Here is an 18,927-nt window from a genome sequence, read left to right on the forward strand (position 1 = left end):
TTTTTGACCTACCATTTTAAAGAAAAAAATACGCGAAAAATGCTTTTATAGCGCGTGGCAACTAAATTAAACATTTGCTTGTGAGATTTCAAAAAAAAACAATTTGCATCTTGCATTGTTTTAAAAACTGTATAACCAGAATAAGGATTGGGACTATACGGAACATTTTTTTAATCTATTTTCTCGTCCTATTTGGTAGTAAACAAATTTTTTAAACTGATTGTAAACCGTATTTGGTAGTAAAAAATTTTTAAACTGATTATAAGCCGTATCCTCACGATTCTTATATAGCGTTGTTTATTGTTTAAAAGGCGATCGGGATATTTGGATATTATGTGCTAAAAGCGTCCCGACTTCCCCGACCCTACCATTCTATACACAGGATCGTTTACGTTGAATAAATTTATGATTTCATTCTAACGTGGCGGGGAAACGACTGTCGTTATAAGTGAGTATCCCGTTTCACACACTTTTTTACCGAAAATGTATTAAATTCCAACACAGGATGTACTTACTATTGTCTGTAATAGTGGATTGCGCATGTAAACCTGAAAAGTATAAATTTTAGATTTATTAATCCACGCGGAATAAATTCTGTTGTCAAAATTAAATACAGAAGCGACAAACGAGCAAAATTGGCTGACCACCTAAATGGAAGCCATATATAGTATTTATTTTTTTGCATAGCAGGCTGTTTTAGTGGTGTTTAGATAAGTATTTTAATTACATAATGGAAAAGTAAAACAAGTTATTAAAATAACCTTACCCCCCACGCAAAGCAGCACGAACAAGCATTGTAAATAAACGTCGCCTCTCATGTTGGATATAGCACTCTGTCTATTTGTTTCAAGTTTTCCCTCGTGGAGCCTCTAGCCGTGCCACGATCAGAATGACAGTCTGCCTTCTGAACTGCTGACAAAATACGGCAAATTCTTTTTCAGGCATCCGTTTCCTTTAGCGAGAGAGCCCTCGTCGATTAAGGTTGTGGAATCAAGCATGACAACCGTTCCCTGTGACGTCATACAGGGGGTTTCCGTGTGAACAATGGGACCGAAAACTTGTGAGAAAAAAACACACAGACAAAGGTGTATTGCGAAGATAAGATAACTGTCGTTTTAAGCAGTTTGTCGCGAGTAATATGGTATTAAATTTGACCAACAAGCATTATTATTGGGAATGTGATTCGTTGAATAGTAGGGTGGGGGAAGATGGGACACTTTTTTGATCTATGTTCTCGTCCAATTCGGTAGTAAACAAAAAAAACATTCAAAGAATTATATTGTTAAACGACTCCCATTGACCGGTGGTAATTGTTTAAATCACGATCAGGATATTTGGACCAATGTGTTAAAGGTGTCCCATCTTCGCAACCCTAATAAATGTACGGGGGTTTAATCTAAAAAAATGAGAGTGGATAATTTTGATTAGTTTGGAGCGGCCAAATGCTGCACGTTCTCTTATGTCTCACGTTTGTCGCATTTGGTTCGATTTGGATTATCTGTTTTCAATCAAAAGTCATACACTTATTCATCCTTCTTTCGCGATCAAAAATATTAACTAGCTTTGTATCCCAAAAAATCCAGCAAAAGAACTGCAGTGTCGCAAGAAAGGGTTGTAACAACGGAAATGGTGAAACTTAGCGACATTGGCACATAAAACTAAGAAAAATTAGCCGGGTGGATCTTGCGTTAAAAACAGACTTTAATATTCTTAACAAACATCTCAAGTATTAAGTAATCTCTTGAAATTAAACTGAGAATAAACGGCCATAAAAGGCTTAGCAATATAAGAAGCCTTTTAGAATTGTATAATCCTTTACAGGAATAGAGTACTTGAGGTTACCTCCTGGACAGGGGAAAAGATTATGGTATAGTAGAGTGATTAATATGTACAATGGTATGCTGTACTTCTTTTGTTAACTCTATATTGACTGAGTGTCGCCATCGGATTTGAACAAGACCACGGGTTTTGCGCAAGACTCGAAAACAACTTGTATGCAAAGGGTTTCCCCATAACTTTTACTGTGGTAACGCTTGATCTTGTAGGTATGTTGGGGTTTTGTAACTTTCCGTTGGTGCCAAAACTTAGCAAAGCTTACCACAGAGCGATGGTTCTGTAGTATGATTGCATGGAATTTCTACACACATTCCTGTATATAGTACAGTGGGGTTAAATAAATACTATTGGCGCAAAATATCCCATATTTTCTAATTTCCCATATTTTCCAATTTTTTTTCTCGAGGATAAGGTAAAATATTTCTGTAAACATTTTTTGATTATTATTAACTAATCAAATGGGACGATAATGAAGAATAAAAGCAAGAAACACCTCACCCCAAATCATAATGTGTAATAATAACCAAATAACAGTTTGTGCGAAAGTTACGCGTTGCATGCTGTCAGCGCGTGTTAAAAAAAAACTGCTGAAAACGCATGATTGCTGCAAAAATATGACGTACTAATTTGTCCGGGGAATTCCGTTATTTTTCGTTAAAGGAGAAAGTGTGGGATGTTTTTTCGGGATGAATCCGCCTAAGACCAGTCAATTGTCCAGCAACCTATACTTAAGATCCTAATAGGCCGACTTCACGGAGACTGACCAATACCATTATCATTATATATACATCTTAAAGGCCCCTGGACAGGTGACTGCGCACCTGAAACCGCAGAACTGGTAGTTTTAAAAGAATTAACGACTATCACAAAGCCTAATTGGTGAAAAATTTCACCCCACTTCATGATGAGTCATTCGTTTTGTTTATGAGAACAGAGCTGGTTCGATACCAAAAATAAATGTGTTTCATTACTATAGAAGCTCGGTCAAAGTTTAGTTGACCATAGGGGGAATTACTGGCGTTAGTTGCAAAGACCCTTCTTTGTCCACCCCTGAACACCTAATTGTGTTATGGTGCAATCAGTTTACCTTTCGCGGATAAAAAGCATTTTCTTGTCACACGGTTTTCTGTTCACAGTAAACAAAGAGATTTATTTTATCCGCATTATGGTAGACAAAAAAAAAAAAAAAAAAAAATGAAGCCGTTTCTTTTTTAAAAATAAAATAGAATAATAAGGGTTAACACTTTATTAAGATATATTTGTTGGAAAATAGGACAATTTTAGCAAATAATATCCAAACATCCTGATCGTGTTTTAAAAACAACGGTCTACGGGAGTCGTGAAAATATGTTATTATTATTCTTTAAACTTTCTTAGTTTATTACCACATAGTACGAGAAAATATAAAGAAAAAGGTATCCCATCTTCCCCCACCTTTCCATATATGTTATATTTTAAGTTACATGTTATAACTTTAGGGTTACTTATCAACTTATATTGAATAGCACATCTATTGAAACAATATGTAGGTCATGCGCTTATTCAATACAAATACCGACGTAATTACGTATTTTATTCTTCCGTGGCGTGGTATCTGCAGAAGTTACAATACGGGTCCTATTTCATTTACCCCTGATCCGCTCATAGGTTACCACGTGTATAACATTGTTGCTTTTTTATTTTGTGTTGAATTTGGGCAACCTATTGTCCGTATATAAAGGACCCTATAAAGGCGGAACCTTGCATCTGATATAAACTCTCGTTTACAGGCCGGGTTCCGCGAATCTGAACACCTCAACGGGATCATGCACCTGTGTGCAAATCAACCCAAAAACAATTCAGCGAATTGGCCCTTAAGTTTTAGCCAAACGTCCATCAAAATAGGCGTATAACAAAATATAGATTTATTTTAGAAAATTGCAAAAGAGCTTTTATAAATGGTACAACGATAATTCTTTAGCTGGTGACCAGTGAAAATTTTGTTTAAAAAACCTCACTGATACCGATTGTATAAATATTTTGGGCGAAAAACTCTCGTGTTAAAAATTAGTTTTAAAAATTCGCGAGAACGTGCTTCGCCGTGACCGAGTACCTTTCTACATCAAAGACTCGGTCGGTAAATTGTTCAAGATTGAAAACCCCCTATGCAAATTTTTGTACTATAAAAGTATAGCGGTGGCATACACGCCACTATTATCTATTATACCGGGCGCTTATATAGTGCACTTATATAATTTAAAAAATGCATAAAGGTTCCATAAACTGTTTCAACAACAACGGCCGACAATTTAAAACCGCAAATACAAAGCTCACAATTTACAGTTGCAAGTTAATGTAATTGTTGAGTTATTCAAAGACGTTGTTAATTAAAAAATATTATTATGAAATATGGGATATTATATTCTAATGGTATCCATCTTACCCCACACTACTAAATGTCTAATTGAGTCGGTAACTCGGCCCAATGGGTTAAGAAAATCCGATATCCATGTTGTGCGGGGCCTTATTTAAAACCTTAAATGGCGACACGCAACACTGCAAGTTGAGGAAATATCTATTACCAAACGTAGACGAGGTTGTTCACTAAGCAGACAAGTTTTTGACTTTTGTTGTTGGTGGATGTAAATAGCGACAGATTTGAAAGCGTGAAAACTATTTACCGGTATTTGGCGTGTTATAGTGGGTGGGAGGACATAGGACACTTTTTTATTATATTTACTCGTTCAATTTGGTAATAAACAAAGAACATTCAATGAATTACAAAATTATACTCACGACTTCCATAGACCTTTGTTAATTGTTTAAAACATGATCAGGATATTTGGATATTACACAATAAAGGTGTCCCGTCTTCCCCAAGCTTATACTATGTATTCAATTCACTGAGGTCTAATTAAACAAGTACCACAATTTGCAATCGAAATTTAAATCACTTATGCATGGACTTTAGTAGACTTGACTATACAGTTCATATTAGTTAGGCATTTGGACTTCAACAAATAATGTTCACGTTGCTATTTTTTCTGTTAATATTTAAAATCAAAACCCAACGGAGCCCGGAATATATAGTAGGGTGAAGAGAGATGGGACACCTTTAGCACATATTATCCAAATATATTGATCGTGCGCTCTTAACTTCTCACTAGCAACCGATAGAATTAACTGAAAGTTTGCACGTAATCAGTGACGTCACAATGCGCGAGAACACGTGAATCTGCTTGTGTTGTTATGGGTTGAATATATTTCAGACAAATAGTGTAAGATACCAGAGCTGTAATGTTTACGTTTCATCTTTGTATCAACATACCTGCCCGTTTATGAGAAACAAGCGCTCTCGTTTTAGTTAGTTTTATTACTTGCCGTATAATAGTAAGGTTAATAATTCAGCATAATGCGTGCCTGGTATATAAAATAATGAATTAAAAGAGCGCACCAACGAACTTGTATATACGGAAAGAGATGCTCCAATGTGATTTAAGGTACCACCAAAATTTCTAAAGACGAAACAGCGTATAGTAGTGTGGGGGAAGACAAGACACCTTTAGCACATAATATCCAAATATCCTGATCGTGTTTTAAACAATTAACAACAGTCTGTGGAAGTCATAAGGATACGATTTTATAATTCTTTAAATGTTATTTGTTTACTGCCAAATGGGACAGAAAAAATGAAAGAAACGGTGTCCCATCTGCCCCCACAGAACTATATAAAAAAACGTATGAAATCTAACCACCCAAGAAAAAAAACATCCGTACAGGGGGTTTCATAGCAAAAATGTCTTCCTGTTTTGACTGTTTCTTGTTTCTAAACCTATACTACAAAATAAAATTTATTTGGAGGGTAGAGGAAGGGGTCGGTTTAACGCGATTTCTTCAGATGCAGTTTTGTTTTTTGAAACTTGACGGTAGTCTGGTAACGTTACTTCGTATTTGAAAATCTTTATTCGTATACAATTTTGGATTTTCCGTCGGTACCCCCTTTCATATTTGCAGCCAAGCATAAAGTGTTCATTAAATGAAAACGGTTGCAACATAGTACTACATGGTTGCAAACGATGATCTTTATACTTTTCTAAGAAAAAGTGACGAAAACGCCGTTTATACATTTACGTTCCTGGCGTTTACAAAACTGAGCTCCCGAATGCTAAGTTTTACCGAATTGACCGATATTTTCTTGTTTATTTTAAAATCCTCGTGCAAATTGGTTAGTCCATTGTGGCAAGTCTGGACACAATATGCGTTTCAGCAAGCACACACGTTACAACTTACTTAATACTTAGCAAATACGTTTCAAAGAAAAGACGCCAAAGTTCGCTCAATATTATATTTACGCCGACAGCTAAGCAGTAACGAACAAAAGGCAAACCGCTCAAAACTGCGCTCAAAGCGATTTTTTCATATATATACAAGGTGGCACCACGTATTTAAAACGTAAATAAAAATATATAGTCGACCATAATCGGCAATCGGGTAACAGTGTTTTTGACAACAGACGCAAACAGTAACTATTATATAAACAGTAATATGGACTTGGGAACTAATGATCTTAAAAAACTTTTGTGTGTTTCTGCCGAAGGTAGTAAAGATGCATTGGAAAACGAAGAAGACGACAGAGTGTCTTATTCTAAGGTAAAAAAACTTTGTATAATAACCGGACAACACTAAAAGAAGGGATAGAGGGACGGAGGGACAGAGGGAAACTGAGTACTAAAAGGAGGGAAGGGGGGGACGGAGGGAAGGAGGGAAAATACCGTTACTAAAAGGAGGGAAGGAAGCAAAATGGAGGGACGAAGGGAAACAAAAATTCCTTTGCTTAAACCCTATGGGCGTAGGGACAGAGGGAAACTGGTAGAGGGACGGAGGGAAACTAATTTTTACCAAAAATAAGTGATGGGACGGTAGGGAAACTGGTGGAGGGACGGAGGGAAACTAATTTTTACCCAAAATAAGTGGAGGAACAGAGGGAAACTGGTAGAGGGACGGAGGGAAACTAATTTTTACCTAAAATAAGTGGAGGGACGGTAGGGAAACTGGTGGAGGGACGGAGGGAAACTAATTTTTACCCAAAATAAGTGGAGGAACAGAGGGAAACTGGTAGAGGGACGGAGGGAAACTAATTTTTACCAAAAATAAGTGATGGGACGGTAGGGAAACTGGTGGAGGGACGGAGGGAAACTAATTTTTACCCAAAATAAGTGGAGGAACAGAGGGAAACTGGTAGAGGGACGGAGGGAAACTAATTTTTACCTAAAATAAGTGGAGGGACAGTAGGGAAATGGTGGAGGGATGGTAGGGAAACTGGTGTAGGGACGGAGGGAAACTATTTTTCGTCCAAAAAAAGTGGAGTGACCGTAGGGAAACTGGTAGAAGGACGGAGGTAAACTATTTTTCGCCCAAAAAAGTGGAGGGACGGTAGGGAAAGTCACTCCACTTTTTTTGGACGAAAAATAGTTTCCCTCCGTCCCTCCACCAGTTTCCCTACCGTCCCTCCACTTATTTTGAGTGAAAAATAGTTTCCCTCCATCCCTCCACCAGTTTCCCTACCGTCCCTCCACTTATTTTGAGTGAAAAATAGTTTCCCTCCATCCCTCCACCAGTTTCCCTCCGTCCCTCCACCATTTTCCTCTGTCCCTCCACCATTTCCCTACCGTCCCTCCACTTATTTTGGGTAAAAAATAGTTTCCCTCCGCCCATAGGTTTAAGCAAAGGAATTATTGTTTCCCTCCGTCCCTCCATTTTGCTTCCTTCCCTCCTTTTAGTAACGGTATTTTCCCTCCTTCCCTCCTTTTAGTACTCAGTTTCCCTCCGTCCCCCCGTCCCTCCATCCCTCCTTTTAGTGTTGTCCATAATTACCTATAATTCTATAATTAACATCCAGAAGCTTGAATTTCATTATATTTGTATACAATATATGACTGTCAGATGCTACACGATTTTATTAATTATTTTATATTTCTTTTACATTACAGGACACGCTGATTATTTTATCCAATAATGCGACTTGCACCAAATGCCCGGATTTCTTATCTTCGAATCACTTTAGGTAAGTAACGCTGTAATATTGAATGTATGAATGAATGTAACTGTAACTTACTTTAACCTGGCATGGCCAGAAAACGACAGTCGTTATCACACGGGTTTAAAACCTCGTGCCAGCTTACGAGTTACCATGTATGTTATTTTGTGGGTGATTATTTTTTTGGGATATTTTTCATTTTTTTATGTATGGCTGATAGCTTGGACAACCGATTAGTGACCACTGGGTTGGAGCAATTGACGTTAAGTGTCTTGCCAAAGGACACAAACGCCCACGATGGTAGCAGCGTCGAGCCCTGAACCCTTTACCCCCGGGTTAAAGGCAGGCGCGCTAACCACTATGCCACATCGCTGGACTGAGAGTAGTAGAGTACTACCATTGACAGTGCCGTACCAAAAAAACTGTGTTTAATGTCCCCTCCCAATTTTTCGCCTAGAACTGTTGAGCATTAATGCATTTGCATTTTTCGGACCTGTCTAGTTTTTGTACTCAGTCGCCACAGTAAAATTCATGTTATACGCTTTCTAATTTACCAATTATATATAATCAAAGTAATTTTCAATCAAATGAATGTAAATATGTTTTTAACCGTAAGCGTGTTTAACAACTGTTGTTTTGTCGCTACATCCTGTCTTTTCGTTAAAAATATTTCTAAATCTTCGCTACCGTAATCGAAGAGACAAATAAAAGTATTTATTATATATATTATTATATTCGGAAACATTTTTGGAGGCTGTTTTTTTAATAAAAATATTCACAAAGTGCCAGTTAAAGGAAAATTCATATACAGACTGGTAATATTCATTATTAGACAACTCAATCTGGTATGGCAGATGCATTAGGAATTAAATGATGTTTTTATTTACACATTAAAATGAGTCACTGCATAAGTATCTGTATCACCACATACCCAGTTAAAACAATACTATTGTACCAACACGTTCTATTCTGCGTGGGTGAGGTCCTAAAACATGACACATCATTACCAGTACTGAAACGTAACCTTTTTTAGTGGTCTACCACAAAATAGTAAAAAAAAATTTTTTGGGGGGTAATTACTGTTTCTGTATGGACAACCCATTAGTGACCACTTCAATGGTAGCAGCAACGAGCCTTGAACCTGTAAACTATTTGTTAAAGGCTGTCAAACTAACCACTGTTCCAAAATATATTCTTTAAAAAGCGAACATTTTTCAGAGGTGGAAATATTCAATTATTCTTAAAATACAAAGGCATTATTATATGTATATACTATATATAAATTGTTTTCACCCTTTGGCCTTTTCCCAATAATAGTTTTGGATATATATATTTTTAAAACTCTGAACTCCTGTGACAGTAATTGCTTCTTTACTCTATTTTACATGACACTGATACAAGTTACAACACATCAGCATCTAAATTGTTGCTGCTTTTAAAACCTGGTGCAGATCTGTCAACAAATTTAAAAACTATTTACTTTGCAGCGATAATGGGCGATGGGATCCGGAATTGTGGATTCAATCTTTTTCACCGTCTCATTCTAATCCAGAATCCAGACCACAAGGTAGTTAGATGTGATTGATTGCTAATTTAGTGTATTTATCCCCTTTTTCTTCAGTTGTTGGAATAATAGGTTTCCGAAAATAACACTTTTTAAATCTTAATATCTTAGCCTTTTTAGTAATTTTTTGTAAAAAAGAACAATTAACAGGCGTTTAACTCGCATTAAAAAAATATCAATTTAAATAGCAGTAGTGGTCTGCTGGTCTAAATTAATAAATGCTAAGTATAATTTAAATCTTTGGTTTAAAAAAACATTTAAAGTGCTTACATTGTGTTATTTGAAATTATGTCATAATTTGTGTTGTTAGAAAAAACCTGTTAAAAAAAATTAACCATATTTGTCTAAAAATCGTTTGAAGTTAGAACAGTTGGCGGCAGATATCTATTATTTGATGTAAAATTTTATCTCAGATATGAAGAGGTTCGATGGCAATGGGACGAGGGAGGACAGTAATGTGGTCCTCGGACCTCAGAGAAGGAGCTTCCAGGGAGGTTGCCATGTATCTTGGAAGCAGGGATCGGGATTCAGTAGATCAACATCCACAAAGATCCCGGGTAAGGTGAAGTAAAGGATGAGAGACTAAACAAAATTTTACAAAAAAACTGCAAAACATTATACAGTCTCAAAATGTACAGTCTGGAGCATTTTAATTAAATGATAAAATAAATCTGCCGATTTAATTTTTTACCAAGTTTCTGATTTAATTTTTGCCTTAAATTTAACATGTACTTTCATATAGGGGTATCTTTTAAAAAAAAACATAAAGGAATTTGAATTGTTTTAACCAAAATAACAATAGTGTACTGGTATTGTTATGTAATAATCAGCATTTGTGACACAGATCGAAAAGTTCTGCGTCAGCAAAGTCAAGAGCGCGAGAATCCACATCCACAACTGAAAAGATTTCATTCTTTGGAACATTCAGAAAGAGATAGGTAATATATTTAATCTGTGTCTTGTGCTGAGGCTCTGTTGTTAAGCCTTTGCATTTCAATCAAAAGATACCGTGTTCAATGCTCGGTTCTGCTATCATTGTGGCAAAATGTGTCAAGTAATAACACTGCCACACTGTTTTTTTATTTAACACATCTCGTTAAATGGACAAGGAAGATGAGACATCCTTTCATTAGGTTGGCACATGCCCAGCATATGCCAACACAAGACAAGAGCATCTAAACTTGACCGAGCTGTCAAGGGAAGATCTCCCATCCATTACCATTAAAGCCCTTGTCGCCAACCTTCGGGGAAGCGCCAGGCTCCTTAAACTGGAAGGGTCCATGCATTAGCACCCGGGGTGTTGGAGTAATGGGTCAGTTGTTGCCTAAATCCTAGAGCCCATGGCGTGCCACGCTGCGGGACCTCACCCACATAGAACAGAAAATAGAAACAGAACACCCCTTTTTTTTATGTAAAATATAAATGAAAAAATAATGTCTCTAATGTTGTGTTTAAGAGTCATGAATTAATCAGTTCCGGAAAAAACTATTTTTGAAGTATTGTTGGTTGGTGTACCAAATTTTTTACTTTTTTCCCAATATAATAAAACCAGTTCTTTCAGTTGTTTTTTAAAGAACAACTTTGCATTGGTATATATAGACAGCCTGAGCCCCCATTTCTGCTTCCCAGAATGTTCGTAGTGATGATTCTGATAAAACATTTTTCCAGGGGTACCAGGGATCAGGAAAATCGCGGCGGGGGTCGTAACAATCGTGACAACGAGAGTTGGTCGTTTGATAAAAGTGATCACTTCAGAAAACCGCGGCAACCTGATTATAAAAAGTACCAAGTGCCTGTTGCTAGGGTGAGAGTAATCTTTATATAATACATATTTTATTTATGTATGTTTCTTGAAAACTTTGCTTTAACCTTTTTAGTCACTGTTAAAAATATCTCTTATACCCCTTGATTTTTTAGCCAAAAAAAGTAGTACATTAAACTAAATGTATTTGTTGCTTGTGTTATAAATATGTTATATGTATATATAATATATATTATATATAGATGAAAATGAAAGCATTGGAAATTTCCTAGTCCATAAAAAATATTTAGGCGTTGTAAAATATTTCGTAATTACACGGTGTACAAACCTCAAATTAACCTTTAAATTTGTGAAGAATCCAATTCCACCACTGACTTTAACAATTTTTCAGAATTTTTCAAAGAAATCCGACTTTATGTACACGGATATAGAGGAAGAACCTGAATGGATAAGTTATGGACCCAAGTCCCAGTTTGACACCATAGAGTTGGCAGGTATATATATAAAATTTAAAAAAACAATTGTTTTTAGTTTGAAAAATGTTTGTGTGCATATATTTGTTTCTGTTATTGTTTTTAATTTAAGAATTTTGTGTTTGTGTTATTTAAAAAAAAAAGATTTTGGTTTTGTTGGAATTTTTATTAAAATAAATAAATTATTTTTAAGGATTTGAGGAACCAGATGACTTCAGTTGGATGGGAGGAAAGATACCAATGGATGACGTGCCGGAGAGAAAGAAAAAAGAAACAAAAAATGAAAAACATGATTCTCCCATTGAAGGTGGGGGTTATAGGCGCCAAACTTTTTAGAATACCGGGGAGGCAGGGATAGTTAGACACGCATTCTTATAAAAAAAATCTGATGCCATTGTTAACAGATTTACACAGTGCAGAAAAATTTAGGGTCGGCTTGTCTGAAACTTACATAACCCAAACCAGCTTCTATGACAAAAAACATCTAAAAACAGGAAAATATATTGTATATAGTACTGCGGGATAAGATGGGCACCTTTAGCACATAATATACAAGTATCCTGATTGTGTTTTAAACAATTAACAGCTGTCTATAGTAGTTGTAAGAATACGGTTTTAAAATTTTGTAAATGTTCTTTGTTTACCACTAAATGGGACGAGAAATTAAAATAAGAAGGTGTCCCACATTACCCACATGTTGATTTTGCTCTTGTGTATTAGAACCACTGGAGCATAACGGGAATGCCACAGGTGAAACTGGAAGCGAAAATGAAAACGGTGAGTGTGTGTCTGCTATGTTACGCCATACCAGTCACTGTTGCCCATTAATAATTTATTTTTTACAGTGACGACTTCGGAAATAAAATCTGTGACGGTGAATGCACTTGAAGAGAGCAAAGCTGAGGTTTGTGAAAACAAATACTCAGTTTAAAGGGCTGTGTAGAGTTTTAAATAGTGTGTACAACAGTTGTTGAATTACCTAGTTTAAAGTACTGTATGGAGTTTTTAAATCATGATCAGTGGCGCAGCCAGAAAAAAATAGGGTGGGGAGGGGGGTTATTCAAAAAATTTTCAAAAGGCAATTTTTTAAAACTTTTTTTAAAAATTTTATTTTTAGTTTTCTTTTTTGGTTTATAAGGGGGTGGGGCTAACACCCCCTGGCTGCGCCACTTATCATGATTACAACAATTGTTTGAAAATATGAAGTACCTATCTGGTATAAAAAGTTGGTGATAATTCTTAGCACAGTTGGTTACGGCGCCTGTCCAACCAAGAGGTAATGGGTTCAAGGCTCTTTGCTGCTACCATTGTGGGTGTACTGTATGTATTCTTTTGCAAAACACTTAACGGCAATTGCTCCAACCTAGTGGTAACTAATAAAAATTATTACATACAAATAACACACTCGAAAGCTGGCAGGAGGTGTATGAAACAGAACTCTTGCATTTAACTCTCGTTTCCTGGCCACGCAAGGATAAAGTAAGAGTTACATTCATTCACTTCACAGATTGAGAAATCCAAACAGGAGACCGAAGCAAGTGAAAATGCAGACAAAAGTTCAAAAAGTCGATTCAGCAGATGGTTTAGCACAACTCCTGACGAAGAGAAATCCAAACGTAATTATTGCTAAACTACTTGTTGGTTATTGGGTTATAAACCACAAACCAGTCTAGGCCTAAATATGTCCATTATAGCAGTAGGTTTTAAATTCTCTATACCTGTTTGTGCACACCAAATTTTAAAATGGGCCAATTTTACACTGCATATAAATAGATTGTGCAACACTATGCACAAATATTGGTTTTCATTAATGTCGAATTTTATTTTCTAGTGGAAACACTGGACATTCCTCAAGCAAACTCCGAATCTCAAAATCAAAAAGAACCAGGTTTGTAATATCAAGTAATGAATACAGAACGTGTAGTGCAGTGGTTCCCAAAGTATGGGTAGCATAGGGTTAGAAAATGGGTTGCACCAAAGTGATACAAATCTATCAAATAAAGATAAACCATTATTTCATAAACCGTGTACTACAACTAGTAAGCTTGTGTGTCTTGTCTACTTTATACATATCCAAAAAATAGTATAAAATGCATACATTGGAATTTTTTTTATATTTGAGGCTTGGGTACATGGGTCGTGAGATAAAACTCTTGTTTTGGTCATGCTAAAAAAACTTAGGGAACCACTGGTCTTAGTGGTCTAGTGTTTTGTAATGTATTAGCAACCATATAACATAGTGTTTTCAGTGGGCCCTGCAAATCACAAAGAGAAACTTTAACTGTTTTTTCTTATAACAGGAAAAGTCCATTCTGCCCCTAACTTGAAAGCATTAGCTGAAGCATCAACTACCAGTGTTCCAAACCTGACCAGACCAGTTATATCCACTTCCCAACCAGTTCAAACCAGTTCAGGGCCTGCTTCTGGATCAAGATCATCAGATATACATAGCACTGATGCTTTTAATCGACTCATTGCTTCATTGAGGCAGTCGGACAAAGAAAAGGAACAAATCCAGCAAAGGGTAAGAATCTACCATATATGTGTCCAATTACGCTTGATTAAAAGTCAGCAATTTAAGTTGCAAACTAAAATAAAAGTTGACAACTCCTAAATTCTAAGTAACAGAACCAGAACGTTAACTTCTGTAGTCTCTGACTCAGTGATTCCCAAACTGGGGTCTGTACAACAGTATCAGAAAGTCCGCAATGTAGAGTAATGAACGTACAGTAATGATACAGTAATGCAAAGGGTTTACCAGACAAAATTTTTAGAAAAGTGTCTGACTCTTACCCAGTTCCCATGTTGTTATATTACATGCTTTGTTTTGTAAATTTTTATTTACATGTTTAGACTGTTGGAATTATATGTTACTGTGTTCTAGGACAAGACAGTTGGGTTTTTACTCCAACTGAGGGGCCACTAATATGTTTTCCAAATTGTCCGCCATATAGAAAAGGGAAAATAGGAAACAAGTCAGTGTAATAACTTCTAAAGTTGCCCCGCCACACAAAAATAAAAACATTTATTCATTTGTTGAAATAATATTTATGTTTAAAAAATAAATAAACAGTTCAATCACAAAACAAACAATTATATATGATACCAATACCATAACTGTATTTCAATTAAATTATATTCTTTAATAAATTTTTGAATTGGAAAAAAAGGTTGTGTAAAGGACTGTACAAGGTTGTACAGTAACTATATTTCAATTAAATTCTATTGTTTAAACTGTCTTGAAAAGGTTATTGTTTAAATATTTTTCTAAACAAATAAGGCAATAGTTACTGTACATGAGTACATCAATGAACCATGTACAGTGTTTTACACTTTTTTCTTTCTATTTTGGCATAAAAATTAGCAAAGTTTGGTGGGAAAATTTCTAAAACTTTTTACACAACTTTTTGTAAGCATAAAGTAAATCATTCCTAAATAGGATTTCAAAACATTAGTTAGCAAAAACGAATCACCAACTTTATAAGACTTACAATGTTACAAAATGGCCTGGCAGCAACTGCTTAAATGTGTATAATTAGAAATTACGTTTATGTTTTACCAAACAAATCAATTTTGATCGTAACATGATATATATATCCCGTTTTTTTCACAGAACCAACAAATACAAGCGCTCCAATCTATTATGAAAACAACTCAATTAAGGACTAAAGACAATTGTGAGTTAAACTTTTTATTTATCCTTTTTTTTTATTTAAAGGTGAAAGTATAAGCTGGAATTGAAGAATTAAAGTTGTAATGAAAAATATATTTTTGCTTTTTATAAAATATTGCTTAAACTGCAATAGAAAAAAAATTATTAATTTAATAAGTTGTTGTCTATGCTCCACTCAAGTTATATTGTTTGTAAAATTTAGTGTCTTAAACATGCCAAAAAATCATAGAGTTATGTTGTATTTGATCAAAAACTGTTAATTTTTAAAGCAAATAATTCTTTTAAAGGTTACAATGTATCTTCTATTGAGGAACCTGACTCATTTGCGCAAGATACGTCACAAACTAGTTTGTTGAAGAAACAACTGGAAAAACAGAAAGACGCATACCATCAAAAACTAAGGTAACCATACATTTGTTACTTGTGCTAACAATTCTTATTCCATTCTATATGGCTGAGGTACTGCAGTCTATTCCTGTAGGGTCACACCAAGGGACCTAGTTTGAAGGCTAGAATTGGTCCATTATCCTAAAACTGGTGGGGTAGTGGGCAACTTCAGTTTAAATCCAAGGTCACCTAGTGTGCTTTGCCCAAAGACCTCATTCATATAGAATATAACTGTTAATATGCCTAATATTTGAGGTGTAGGCCAGAATTGGTCCATTACCCTAAAACCTGTGGGGTAGTAGGCAACTTCAGCTTAAATCCTAGGTCATCTAGCAGGCCTTGCCCAAAGACCTCACTCATATAAAATATAATTGTTAATATGCCTAATATTGTTAATGTTAATGAAGTAGTTTTGGTCAAACTTTGGGTACCAAGAATAAGTTTGACAGGTTGTCTGTCACTTTGTGCGAAAATTACAAATTTCTGTAACATATACATACTGCCGTTGTACTTTATTAGTGATAAAAATTGATAAAATACACAAAATTTGGTTAAAAATCCCAAAATTTGATTCAAATTAACGCATTCTGGTTTAAATTCACAGACAAATGGAACAATCACAGAACAGAAGCCCAATCATGTTTCCTGGACAAGAAAGTCAGGTAAAACATTTCTTAATATTTGAGCCACTACTTTTGTGTATGTAACATAATTCTTAATTCTGTATGTAACGACTGTTTTTAAAAATCTGAATGTGAAAAGTGAAAAATGTATCTGCCCTTTCACTTTTTTTTGATCACATTTAACATGTTTGTATTCTACAGGACACCAAGCAAGCTATGGGAGAGAATTTCTACAAAACTCATAACGGTTTGTATTATTGAAGAACAATTTTAGATTTTAGAATTTATTTTAGACACAAATAAAAATGCCCTATAGCTTTGGGTTAATGTGCATAAGTATTTTATCCCATTTTTTTTTCTTACTAGGCCATAGGACATGCCCACATAAAAAATTTGCGTGCTACCACCTAATCACCCGTGTTATAACGTCCTGGAATTTGAGGGAAAATAAATTTCACTTTGTTTAAATTTTATTAAATATTGGCATGTGAGGTAAAATGAGTTTCATATTTGTTTAAATTTTAATATTTTTAACTATTATTTTCGCAGACGTTAACCACGAGCGGGCTGCTGCTACTGCTTCCCTTAAAGCTAAGTTAGCTGGAAAGTCAACAAAAGAAGAAAATCTTTTGCAATCTGGGCTTGGGGATCGAATAACCTCCCAAAATATTGACTTAACGCCACCCATGCAGGAAATGGCTTCTGCAAGTTCGTTCGGCGATAAAAAACTCTCCATCGAAGAAAATTTGATGAAGCTAAAGCGACTGCAGTCCGCCCCTGCTGGATTACAGAACGAAAAGTTACAAAAACAATTTCCTCTGCCCAGTGGCCCGAATAATTCAGTGAAAAACACTTTGCACCAGCATGAAAGTGCGTTGTTAATAGCCCAGATGTTAGCTAAGGCTGGGGTAACAGAAGAGCAGTTGAAACAACTCACGATCGAACAGCAGGAGCTCGTTATCGCAATGGTGCAGAACCATTACTCGCAAAAAGAAATCGGTAAAATGATGAACCTGGATAAACGCAGTAACCCGAAGTTGCTCGAAGCGCAAAAAAGCAGCGGTAACAATCGAATGCCGTCAAACACCATTAACAACCTTGCGATGAACAATGCAGGACTACGGGACTCCAGATCCAGCACCACGGCACCAAATCTCCTTGCTTATATAAACGATAAGCGAACTGCATCCCAAGACACTCGTTCTGTCCCTTCTACTAACTACAATCATGTCCAAACCCTTTCCCAGCAGCGTCTTCTACAGCAAGGTATCCAACAGTATCCGATTGTCCTCCCCCATTTAATGGCGCCCCCTATCCTGCCCCAAACCATGGCTGCCCAACACCTAATGCATTCCAGTCCCACCCCTATCCACGCCCACCCTGCTATGGTAATGCAAATGCAGCAGTTGTATGCATCACAGCTGGCCCAACAACACCAGCAACAGCAACAAGCAGCTGTATTGGCCGCATTACAGCAGCAACAACTAGCAACACACGTACAGCCTGATATGTCCAAGTTACAACAGAGTATTCAGAACTTGAGAATGGGTAAGTGAACTTTATATGCTATTGCTACACAGCGTAACATTTTGGGGGAAATGAATCTTGTGGGACTACAATCTATGTAAAAAAAAATATCAGTTCAGTAAAAAAAGTTAAAATAAAATTACCAAAATTGTCCCACCAATGGAATAAGTGTCCTAAACCCAATCTGGGACTTAGGCCACAGTTTGGCCCCATAATTTATTTTTGAATAAATGTAACTTACTTATCCTTGCATGGCGGGGCAACGGCAGTCGTTATAATGGGATTTTCTGTTTCATTTTACTGGTTAAGAGTTACCGTGTAATGTATGTGACTTTTTGTGGGTAATTATATTTTAGGGGATTTTTTAATTAATTTATGGCTGACAGTTCAGACAACCCATAAGGGCCACTGGGTTGAGGAAATTGTCTTGCCCAAGGTCCCCAAAGACACATACACCCACAATGGTAGCTTTACCTATTATTTCCACAGGGGCCTCCAGACCTATTTCATCCACCATTGACCCGAACGATCGCAGCCATTTCACCAACCCATTGAGCCAATGGTTCAGCAGAGACGTGTTGCAACAATCCCATTTCCCCCCCGTAACCCAACTCACAGGCCAGCATAATCTTAATAATTACCCTGGTTCTGGTAACGCTAATGGAAAGCACTAACACTGCTCATTTTGTTTCATTTTTTTGCCATTTTTTCGTTTCAGCTCTCTCTTGGTGTACATATTTCTATTTTTTCTTTCACGCTCTTCTTTTTTTGCAAACTGTTCTAAGCGTTTAATGGTATTACTGGCTTAAAAAAACTGAAGTTCATAGCTTGACTAAATCCGTATAGTGTCTCTGGTGCTGTCGAAATCACAGCGGAGATTTTTCAGCGTATTGCATTGTACTGTATGGGTGTTGTACACTAAATATGTGTATAGTGAAGTGTGCATGTGCGTCAAAATAAAATTCATGCTACCGTCTGTACCACAGCTTACTAAATACATCTTTGACCCAACAGACTTTACAGAAACTTCGCGGACACACCTTGGCCGATTTATTCGTGGTCGACA

At 36.2% G+C, this 18,927-nt stretch overlaps 2 protein-coding genes across 11 annotated transcripts in view; one reads left to right on the forward strand and one right to left on the reverse strand.

Annotated features, from left to right (window-relative positions):
- LOC149728601 (uncharacterized) overlaps window positions 1–920 on the reverse strand; it is a 34,307-nt gene extending 33,387 nt beyond the window's left edge. For 4 of the 10 annotated variants that reach the window (XM_089889195.1, XM_089889196.1, XM_089889188.1 and 1 more), the window contains exons 1-2: window positions 767–917; window positions 516–548 (exon numbers count right to left, since the gene is read on the reverse strand). In XM_089889195.1, coding sequence (XP_089745321.1) covers window positions 516–548; window positions 767–818 — 85 coding nt within the window. In that variant the 5' untranslated portion in view covers window positions 819–917. Of the gene's footprint in view, window positions 1–515; window positions 549–766 lie in introns of all 10 variants that reach the window. The other 6 variants (XM_089889190.1, XM_089889187.1, XM_089889192.1 and 3 more) reach the window with 4 other exon arrangements.
- A 5,374-nt stretch (window positions 921–6,294) lies between these two features.
- LOC149728602 (uncharacterized) lies at window positions 6,295–18,841 on the forward strand. The gene is made up of 19 exons (XM_089889199.1): window positions 6,295–6,465; window positions 7,806–7,879; window positions 9,340–9,419; window positions 9,830–9,973; window positions 10,261–10,354; window positions 11,085–11,220; window positions 11,570–11,672; window positions 11,845–11,958; window positions 12,372–12,428; window positions 12,497–12,555; window positions 13,159–13,267; window positions 13,483–13,539; window positions 13,952–14,175; window positions 15,265–15,328; window positions 15,612–15,726; window positions 16,316–16,373; window positions 16,536–16,581; window positions 16,884–17,882; window positions 18,351–18,841. The coding sequence occupies exons 1-19, from the start codon at window positions 6,361–6,363 to the stop codon at window positions 18,533–18,535; spliced, it is 2,823 nt and encodes a 940-aa protein (XP_089745325.1). The 5' UTR covers window positions 6,295–6,360; the 3' UTR covers window positions 18,536–18,841.
- The last annotated feature ends 86 nt before the right edge of the window (window positions 18,842–18,927 follow it).

The sequence above is a fragment of the Ciona robusta genome, chromosome 11 (assembly GCF_009617815.1).
Source record: "Ciona robusta chromosome 11, ASM961781v2".
NCBI classification, from domain to species: Eukaryota; Metazoa; Chordata; class Ascidiacea; order Phlebobranchia; family Cionidae; genus Ciona; species Ciona robusta.